The 11,112-nt window shown below is 37.7% G+C and overlaps 1 protein-coding gene across 1 annotated transcript; it reads left to right on the top strand.

The window, feature by feature from the left end:
• Positions 1 to 504: 504 nt before the first annotated feature.
• LOC133716193 (UDP-glucuronate:xylan alpha-glucuronosyltransferase 2-like) lies at positions 505 to 1,665 on the top strand. The gene is made up of 2 exons (XM_062142914.1): positions 505 to 1,032; positions 1,162 to 1,665. The coding sequence occupies exons 1-2, from the start codon at positions 829 to 831 to the stop codon at positions 1,663 to 1,665; spliced, it is 708 nt and encodes a 235-aa protein (XP_061998898.1). The 5' UTR covers positions 505 to 828.
• Positions 1,666 to 11,112: the final 9,447 nt, after the last annotated feature.

Here is an 11,112-nt window from a genome sequence, read left to right as displayed (position 1 = left end):
GTCGCCGGAGACGTCTACTCTGTGGCTCTTCGTTTTTAAATCTCCGGCCACGTCCGAGTTGCACGACCACCATAAATGGATTCAGCGCCTCCTAATCTACCATCCCTCAAAGTCCCGAAGTCTGCCGCTGTCCAGCGACGCCGCACGCTCCACACGCGCCGCCGCCGGCAGGTGGGCCACCGTACAGGATGCTCGAGTAGGTAATTTCGTAGCTTCTCCTTGGTTGAAGTCCTTAATTCAATTTGGACAGGGGACCCTAACCTATTGTTGATAGATTAAATTGGATTATGTGGTTTGTGGAGTTGTGAGATTTTGGGAAGGGTCTTTCTAAATGTACCCAGCAAATATCTAAATACACCCAGCAAAATGTTTACACCCAATTAATTTAAAAAATCTCTAACCACACCCAGCCAATTTTCCTATAATACCCCTATATTTAATTAAACCCAGACAAACCAGGATAGAAATGGAATTCAAAAAACACAAATTGTCTATAACCACAAGTATTACCAGCTTGTTATGCGGAAGAAGCAAAGCTTGTCAGCTCGCAGCTTGTTTTCTGCGAAGGAAAGGAAGTACAAAAACAAGGAAACGACACTTGGAGCTTTTTATCTATGGTTTTGCTTTGTTTGAGGTTTACTCCAATCCTTCGCTGTCTGAGTTCTCTAATTAAGTACCACCAGAGTTCTAGCTTAAGATTAATTAATCCTTTCTCAAATGTTCTAGTCTCCATGATCGGCTAGTGCTTATTGAGTTTTGCCGTAAGCAGAAACTTAGTTAGATATATATTCGATCAGTCGTAGTCGATCATAACCTCAGAAGGTTAAGATGATTGAAGGACTTGGTTTCCAGAAGATGTCGAAGATCGCTTCTTCGAAGGCTTTGGTCATCCGAGTCAACCTGGTTTTCCTTGCTCTCTTTTTTGTTGTTTACGCTGCTCTTCTTCTCCAGCCGGCTGCCACTATCTATTACCAGAACGCAGCAGTATCTCTGATTAGGTGCTCATTTCGCGACTGCCATCAGAACGGTAAGGTGAGACGATCCCTCTCTTTTATGTATTCTCCACTTCGATTATACGTCAATCGATGCTAACAATGTACTTGTATGTTTCCTAATTTTCGTCGATGATTCGATGATTTTGTTGACATTGTATCTGTACAGGTGGTTGATGGCGTTAAGATGATGAAGCAGGTAGTAAAGGAGACAAAAGAAGAGTACATAGCCACACAGCATGAAGGGTTGAATACGAGTACTAAAATGGAGGTACCGAGCTTTTTGGAGGGAATAATATTAAAGGGGATTAAGATTGGGATGGTGAATATGGAAGAAGATGATGTTAGAGAGTGGAAGAGATTTGGACAGGTCATACCGATTCATTTCGACCGGGTTTCAGAGTTATTCAAATGGGAGGATTTATTTCCTGAATGGATTGATGAAGAGGAAGAGACTGATGTGCCGTTTTGCCCGGAGATACCAATGCCGGAGTACCAAATCTACGACAAGATGAACCTCGTCGTGGCTAAATTGCCTTGCAAGTATCCGGAAGAAGGGTGGAATAGGGAGGTGTTTAGGCTCCAAGTCCATCTCATAGCGGCGAATCTGGCTGTGAATAGGTGTACGAGTTTGCTGGGTTTAACTAAAGAAAAGGGTATTACAGGAAATTAGTTAATATTTTATAAATTTATTGGGTGTAAAAGAATTGTTGGGTATACTTAGATATTTGCTGGGTACATTTAGAAAGACCCTTTTGGGAATTTCGGACAAGAAGAAGAAGAAGAAGGTTGGGTCAGTTTTGAATAAAGATTATCGAGGTATGGGTTTTGTACGAACTCCGTTTTGGTTAGGTGTTTGGATTGAGGGTTGTTTGTTAATAGTGTTCTCTTGCTAGGAACCTGAATGGTTAATGGTGGTGGAGAGCAACAGTGATGAATGGATTGCAAATTGGAAATGAAGAAGTAGTGGCTATGTGTTCTGTTGAATCAGTTTAGGTTCGGTGACCCTATAACTGTTGTAATTGGTTTGGTCAGGTTATTGAATTGATGATATTATTGGTTTGTTGTTAGAATGGTTTTAGCTACAGTTTTGGTGGTGTTATGCTTATGCAAAGTTGTTAAGTATTGAATTGGTTACTATTGTGGAAATGTCTTAAGAAGTGATATATGGTTGGCCAGTATTTAAGGAGTTGGTAAATATTGAATGGATCGGTTTTGACAAGCAACTGAATGTTGTTGTAATTGATGTTGAGAAGAAATTGATAATGGGAATGGTGGATTTTATTTGGATAAGTTAGATTAATTTTTTTTTTTTTTTTTTTTTTCCGACTAAGTTGACGAAACAATTTACCGATTGAAATACTCTAATACTACCATATCCCGGAATTACCGGAAATCATCCGGAAATGGTTATTGTGAATTAATGGCTGAATATAGGAAAAGAAATGCTAAGTAAAGGTTAAGTCGGCTGACCCAAATTTTATTATGGAAAGAGACAGGATCACCATATCCCAAATGAGCGTCAAATAGACTATTTGAATAATGGTTACCATGAAATCGGTTGAGGATAGATTGGTGACTTATAAATGTTTTGGTTACTCAAGAAGCTCTTCTTTGTTAATAAGTTACTAATTGGACTTAATTATTTCACTTAGGACCCGAGCGCGACTACTTGAGATAGAACGAAGATTCAATATTGAAAAATGACTGAACGGAGGAATTTCCGAGCTCTTGACTTGGGAAAGATAAGCTTGACGGCTATTGCAATCAATTCACTGTGAGTGGACATTTGATTTTAAAATAAATTATGCATGTAGTACTACTTTTGAACATTTATGATTTTGAGATTTATTTATGATTTACGAGGTTGATTAAATAGAGATTGAAATATTATGATTTATCAGAGTTTTGTATTTGAGGAGGTAAATATGTTAGCGCATGTATGCATTGCCTAAGAGGCAATACCCTCCAGCTAATAGTCTGGTCGGCAGTACCTTCCAGACAATATTTTGGTCGGCAATACCCTCCAAAATATTCCGGTCAGCAGTATCCTCCGATGCGTCATCTGGTCAGTTGCTGAGTCTCCAGATGGCATGAGGTAGTTAGTCTGCAGTACCCTCTAACTATCTATGGTTAGTCGGCAGTACCCTCTAACTATCACCTCCTTGTCCAGTTGGCAGTACCCTCCGATGCGTCTCTGGTCAGCAATACCCTCCCGGTGGTATGAGTCTATGAGATGACTAGTCAGCAGTTTCCTCTAGTCATCGCCTATTTTACGATATGAATATTTTTAAATGAGATTTTGAGATATTTTAGTGAGATTTTGAGACGGTTTTCAATATGATTTACATCTTTAGTTGAGATTTCAGTATCAGAGAACTAGTTAAGAGTATTTCCACGAGATTTTACTGCATGCGTGGTTTTTAAGAGAATAAAAATTGGGAAAGCATACAATCTTCTTTTTATTTCTGTTGAAATCATTTATTTTTCGTCCACTCACTCTAACGGTTTTCAAATGCTTTTCCCTGAGATTTTCTATTTTATGTGCCCAGTCTGTAGAAAGGTTGAGATTGAGCGTGCGTAGGCGTTGAGGCATAGTGTTTACCGATTCCACCTTCTTGTGGATTAAGTGTTTAACCTACTTATACCTTATTTTGGCTCATTGTTTAGATTGCTTTGATTACCAACACAAATTGTTATTTGAGATTCGAATTCAGTTTTATTTTTGGCTAAATACTGTTTAGTACCCTGTGCTTTAAGCCCAACATCGATTTAGTCTCTCGACTTTCAATTTCATCAAAAATATCCCTGCATTATCAAATCTCATCTAATAGGTCCTTCCATCAATAATCCGTCAATTGGAACCGTTAACTCGCTGACAAGGCATGCCATGTCAAATCATGTGGGCCCCACCTATCAGGCAAAATTTCAAAATTGCCCCTGCCTCTCTCCCAGCTCCAGAAGAACTCGGCTTGGAGCTCATATCTTCCTTCGTCTCCAAATCCACTGCATCCTCACTCTCCCTTGCATTCCCAACATCTCTTCCCACCCTCTTTCCTCTCACCCTCCTCACCGCAACTACCTCGCCGGACATGCATGCCGGCCACCTTCTTGAATCACTTACCTCCGGTCAATGTTCTAAAAATCAGTCTAGGCGCTGGGCGTCACCTCTCCGCTCCGATTATAGGCTGGGTGATGCTTTTGGAAGTTGGGCTTCTCGGCAGGCACCTAGGCGTTAATAGGTGGCTTCTAGGCGCTTGGTGTTCTAGGTGCTGGGCGCATGGCCTTTTTTTTTTTTCCATCATTTTGAGTCTAGAATCTCAGACTTCGACTTCATCTCAACCCAAACAAGAATCTCAGACTCTCAACTCTCAGTGTTGTTTCTCTCTCTCTCTCTCTCTCTCTCTCTCTCTCTCTCTCTCTCTCTCTCTCTCTCTCTCTCTCTCTCTCTCTCTCTCTCTCTCTCTCTCTCTCTCTCTTCCTCGTCTCTATTTCAATTTCATTTTCATCCCACCTGAATTGGTGGCATGCTGCAATTTTTCGGTCAAATTTTTGGTTGGGTACTTTCCTTATATTTTTTCGGCCTTACAACTATTGTTTGGGTTGAGTTCGGTGGATTCACTACTTATGGTCATTAAAGGTTTATTTTTGAAAAAGGTGTTGGTTTTGATGAATTTTTCTGGGATTTATGTGATCTGGTTTTTTGTTCAATTTGTTTTTTATTGGTTTTTTTTCAATTTGGTTTTTATTGGGTTTTTTATGATTTTCTTGTGAGCTTTGGTTGTTGGCAAATTGAAGATAAAAGAAGAGAAGAAAATGGAATGGGCTCTGTTTGAATCTGATTGTTGGTTTGATTTTATTTAATTTCCCAAATTTGTTGTTGTGATCATTTCTTTCAAATTTTAGAAATGTAAGAGTTAATGGGGAGCTTGGCAGTTTGGATCCTTTGTGTATGTTCAGAAAGATTTCAACTCTCTTTCATTTTCCCTTCATCTTTTGTTCTGCCAAAAATCATGTAAGTGGTATTTGTTGTTCTGGTTTTTAATATCTTTGATGGCCATTTTGATTGAGTTTTTGTTGATTAGGTTGTTTCATTTGATTCCTTGAGTAGTTTGTATTTGATATGGGTGTGCACAATGTTGTTTGAATTTGGGTTTCTGGATGCAAGTTTGAGATGGTTTTGATTTTGTATTGATTTTAGTCGAGAATTATTGCTATCTTCGATCTTCACTAATTGGGATCTTCACCAGGTGGGAAGAGATGTTGGGAATGTAAGGGAGAGTAAGGATGCAATGGATTTGGAGACAAAGGAAATATGAGCTCCAAGCTGAGTTCTTCTGGAGCTGGGAGAGAGGCAGGGGCAATTTTGAAATTTTGCCTGATAGGTGGGGCCCACGTGATCTGACATGGCATGCCTCGTTAGCAAGTTAACGGCTCTAATTGATGGATTATTGATGGAATGACCTATTAGATGAGATTTGATAATGCAGGGGTGTTTTTGATGAAATTGAATGTCGAGGGACTGAATCGATGTTGGGCTCAAAGCACAGGGTACTAAACAGTATTTAGCCCTTTTATTTTATATCAATTGTGGAAGTTGAACTGTTGAGGAGATATATATTGTTGGCTATTAGAAATGTTCAGTTGTTTTGTCACAAGTTTGGGTGGTTCACTTTTAGGGGAAGTTTTGCCAAAATTTTGGTGAAATTTCTTCTAAGGTGGGCCCCACAGGGCCACTTAGGATTTTATGGTGAAATCTGGGGCAGGTCATCATCTGGTTCCTTACTAGGATCTTTCTGCAATAAAAAGTGCAAAATCTTATATTGGATAAAGTTGATCAAGACAAGTGTACTAATTTGGTACTTACATGCAACTTACGTGCAATAAAATAGCAAAGAACATGAAATATTTAAACCCGAAATTATCGTACCACGAGGATTGAAAAGCTGACTCCAATCCTTGGGTATATTGATTACTAAGTCGCTAACAATTTTAAAACCTAAAAAATAGCACCAAGCTATTTACATGTCCGGCTCAGAACAACCAAGCCTAAAATGGGTCAAGAGAACCACAAGTGAATGCGGAAACTCACAACGAAGTGGTATGGACAATGAAAGTGATTTGGTGCAAGTTGATTTTGATTTTGAATAATAAATTGACAATTTAAAATTAAAATTGCAATTAAAAATTAAGATGCTAGAAAATAAATGCGAGAAAATCAAGAAATGGAAATTAGGTCATTAGGGTATCCTCCTAACCAAATTTAATGCACAAATATGTTCCGATAATGATAATTCAATTCATAAGAGCATCAAAAATCATACCCAAGGCTTTTCAAGGCTCATGGCTCATTGGATTCCTTAAATGGTATTCCTACTCCGGATCAAGGGCCGTAGAAACTCAATTGGGACAATCTAGAGCCGTGTTAGGGCCTCTAGTTGCACCAAAAGGCGAAGAGTTCTAGAATCAAGGTTCCCAAGCTACCCAATACGGCGATCAAAATTGGTATTGTAACTAACCATGTTCTAAACTAGTGTCATAGCCATAAATTAGAATGGTGATTAAGCTCCATAATTTGTTCTAGACATACTCATCTACACATTCAAGAGTTAATCAATCTCCTAATTATGCATTTAAGCCAAATATTATAGATTAGAACATATGTCATATTTGAATTTGAAAACCATTGAATCAAAATATATGTATTACATAAAATCCATTCTAGGACTTAAACCCTAGTTTCTTAAATAGACTACCTTCTACCCATTAACAAATCAACAACTGTATATATCAAATTAAAGAGGGAAATGTGAAGAGAAGTGAGAAGTAACAAGAACAAGTCACAACACTACTACACAAATGGCTTCACACGACGGTTTAAAATTGTCGTCCCACGTTGAAATTTTTCGTGGTCTATCAAGGCGTCGTCTGATGAAACTTCATCAGACAACGGTTTTCCATCATCGTATACCGATCATAGGGTCGACGGTGTGTAGCTAACTCAGTCGTCTGATGGGATCGGCAGATCTATCAAAAACCTGTCGACAACAATTTGCCGTTGTGTGACTTTTATTCACACAATGATCAACATGAGCATCAGTTGTCTGTTTGAAATTCAAAAGTCAGTTTTTATTTTGTAGCCATTGTGACTATTATATACATATGACAGTTCTTTTGAGCCATATGTTGTCTCTTTATAATTAAAAAGTCTGTTCTTATTTTGTAATCGTTGTGCATATTTTATACATACGACAGTCTTTTTTATAGAAAGTGTTGTGTGAAGACTGAAAATTAAATGTATGTGTTGCAATATCAAATTTACTCAAATCCCATGCATCAAAACTATGTCTCTTTTATTAAAACACAAAGCATAGTTGTACATTGGTAAAAGCTAGAACACATACGACCAGCTAAGGTAAAAGATAGACAAAGCTCTCTCCCAAATTACCCACTCCATATCAACACCATTCCAGGTATTTACATAACCTCTGATGCATCATTCCACACCATATAAATCTCAACTTCTCTCCCTGAAATGGATAGTAGATTTTGAAGATGCACTTTCTCAATATCAGGATGGTGAGTGGCTACAAGAACTGCTGGCCCTTCAACTTGAAATTTTCACCCCATCGAAGGCCACATATCCATCAGCAGTGATTCCCCAAGAGAGAGGGACCTTGCCAACTGGTCATGTTAAACACCAAAACCAATTCTTATTAGAGGTCAATTAACAAAAATATTAGCTTTACCAACATTTTTCAGTGCACAGATGACTTGCAGAAGCAACCAAGAAGCAAAACTTAAATGTCTCCTCCTTCACAATACCCTATCACAATGCACACAAAGCACGACTAAAATTGATATATTTAAGCCAATTACACCAATTCTCGGCAACTAATTCCAAGCAAATATCACTAGAATATAAGTAAAGGCCATTTTACTCTAATTCTTCATTCAAACACTGCAAACAAAAAAAGTACTAGTTCAAACCTCAACACAGTGCAACACTTGATTTGTTCAAATAGCCAAAACTCCCTAAGTCAAAAGTACTGTGAAACTAGAGGCAGTTTGACAAAACAAAAATATAAGTTATAATGCCTTGATTAAAGAAGCTTTGAAATCAGACACATACACCCACAACTATCTATGATAATTGTAGTGAGGAAGGAACAGAGTTGACCAAAGAAAAAACAAACAGGAAGGAGCAGAACACTGCTTGTTTGCAAACTTAATCTATGTAACCTCTTGGTCCAAATAAATGACGTGAGATAAAGTAGCTGATGAGTAAAGAGACCAAATCAAGACTAAAAGTTCTCCCATGCTTCAAGCTGACTAAGAAAATATACTAAAGAGAGACAATTGGTTTACTCGCAAGGCTAATGGAAAGTTACATTACTGACCTGAACATAAATTCTTGTTATAAAAGGGGATTCCGGGAGCTTGTTATTAGATAGTACCTTATTATAACCAAATGCATTTTCTCGAAGAATATGTCTTGCAACAATAGGATCTGATACCACAACAAATCCTTTCGGTCCAAACGCAAGCTTATACACAGAGCCATGCTGTAAAGTCCAACAGAAGCTTAAAAGAAAGTTAATTAACAAACCTCAGTACCACAGTTGCAAGAATATGTCATCAAAATTATAATCTAAAACAAGAAAGTGAACGTTTAATAGAACCTCAATCCAACCACTCCCTCCATGTCTTGGGGATAAAACTAACCTCCAAGCCGAGACCAAAACCGATCAAATGGCAGAGTAGACCATAAATGAAGTATGAGTTCCAAAATTAAGATATCAGATACAAAGAAGACATGACAAAACGATGTATAAGCTAAGCATCAATAAAGAAGCAAGCTTGGTCTCCCATAAATTGTAGAACAAAAGCCTTAAAGTAAAGCTAGTATCTTTCTCACTCTCATCATTGAGAAAATAAGAGACCCAGATGTTATAACATGCTCAACTGTTCAAATGACTATCTGGGTATGAGTGGTGGATGTTATAACATCCACCAAATTCTCAGGACCCAAGTTGAAGAAAACTAACAAATTAACAGCTAAAGAAATAGAGGTAACTGATAGAAGAGCGTTTGAGCTTGGAATTGAGAATATGAGTGGTGGTTGACGAGTGAAGATAACCAAAATCACTTATCTGATTCTTCATTCAAACACTGCAAACAGAAATAGTACTGGTTCAAACCTCAACACAAATACACAATGCAACACTTAATTTGTTCAAATAGCAAAGCCACAGAATCTGCTTGATGTACTTGCAAGTAAAAGAACAAAAGACAATTGAATTTCAAGCAAATCTAGGGACCTGACAAACCTCAAACACAAATCAAAACATATATACTGAAAATACTAGGATGAAACGTGTTTTCTGGGTATCGGGGATTGATAAGTACGTTACAATCCTTACTAGGCAGAAACCAAAAATAACACAGAATACACAACTTTTGGTTACGCAGTGAAAACCTTAAATTTGAGATTAAAAACACTACGGGGCTATTACTCTTGAGAACCCAAAATCAAATCAATTCACTAATGATGAAGGATACGTTTCTTTACAAACACAATTAGCACTATTCTCGGCTACAATCACTAGACTAACTAATGAGGTGTTTGTCTTGAACCTTGACTGCCTTCTTCACTTGAATGATTTGCAACTATCGCTCTTCATGCATCAACACCTTCTCTACTGATCTCAAGAGAACCAATGCACATGTATGAATGATCATTGAAACACTTTGACACGGAACAAGTGTTTCAAGGCTCCTATGCGACTCTTACTCAACAAACAAGAAGCAACAACAATTCTTGCATCTAAGTCATGCACAAATGAACGCTCACTTTCTGAATATATTAAGGAGAGAACAAATCCTTGATAATCACGACTTAACCCTAATTGGACTCCTAATAAGAAAGACCTTTTAATAAAAGATATCCAATTAAAAATAAACAAATTCTAAAACGTTTAGGACTTCAATAGCACGATTTTACCAGTTGGAATATCTTTGGAAATATCTTTGTAAAGCAATATCTAAAAACTGAAAGATACTTTCCCAAATCGAACTCCCTAAAACGTAGGACTGACTCGGGGATTGCAACACATGTTGCAATCCCATGCTTATGCATGAGATGCATTTACCTGAAATTCTCCGAGATCAGTTTTGATGAACTTTGTAGGCTTCTTCAGTGCTTTGTATAGGGATACCAACATATCATGTTTACACCTTGTACCTACAATCTCCCCATTTGGCGTTCCTATACAAAACATCCTATTTTAGGCACACTCCCCCTCAACAAGTACTTGAGAATCATCACATTCCATCAGCAATATACCTTTCCTGAAACACTTATCACCACATCTTATAAAAAGCAAGTTAAAGATAAGGCATGGGAATGTCAACACAATTTCAAGATCAATTATCAAATGATTTAAACATTCAAAGCACAAGTTGATCAATTTCACTAATTTCTCCCCCTTTTTGTCTAGGAATGACAAAGGCAGCTGAAAAGAGTAGCGGAAGCTATGCAAAAGAAGGATCACCAGTCGATGTGGCTCGATAGACACCAGCCCAAGAAGAATCAATTAGAGGAAGATAGTCTAAGTATCAATACTCCCCCTAAGTGTGATCATGTTACGAAAGATGCAAAAATGAAATGCAAACACACAATGAGTGAGTTTGTATCCTTGTACAACTGACAGAGACAAACGCTTAGCCTTTTAGACAAGAGTGTTAGCACCAATCCTCAAACATGAAAGTAATAAGATAAGGTCACATGAGTAAAGAATTTTTGACAACAACACAGTAAGCAAGAAGATGATCGAGTATTCTGTACCTTTGTTGTGTAAGTGAACATAGCTCAAAGTGGGGTGTGTAAGAAACTCAGAATCAAAGAAAATAGAACACACATAAGAAGTGACAAAATAATCACAATCAACTCAAATCTCCCCTTATGACACCGTGTCGACCCAATATTTTTTTCTTTTTGCCTTTCACACATTATGAAACTTTTCACATTTTTTTTTTCACAACAAAACTAAGACTCATGTAACAAGTTTTATGCCAGCAACTCCCAAGTCAGTTGACTTTGGGTACTTGATGTAATAAG

The sequence above is a fragment of the Rosa rugosa genome, chromosome 6, assembly GCF_958449725.1.
Source record: "Rosa rugosa chromosome 6, drRosRugo1.1, whole genome shotgun sequence".
NCBI classification, from domain to species: domain Eukaryota; kingdom Viridiplantae; phylum Streptophyta; class Magnoliopsida; order Rosales; family Rosaceae; genus Rosa; species Rosa rugosa.
This window is presented reverse-complemented; position numbering and strand designations above follow the sequence as displayed.

What these genes read in the sequence shown, in the direction of transcription:
- LOC133716193 (XM_062142914.1), top strand. Translation starts at nt 829, where the DNA reads ATGATTGAAGGACTTGGTTTCCAGAAGATGTCGAAGATCGCTTCTTCG. An exon ending in ACTGCCATCAGAACGGTAAG is followed by an intron (nt 1,033 to 1,161) that starts GTGAGACGATCC and finishes GTATCTGTACAG; the next exon opens with GTGGTTGATGGCGTTAAGAT.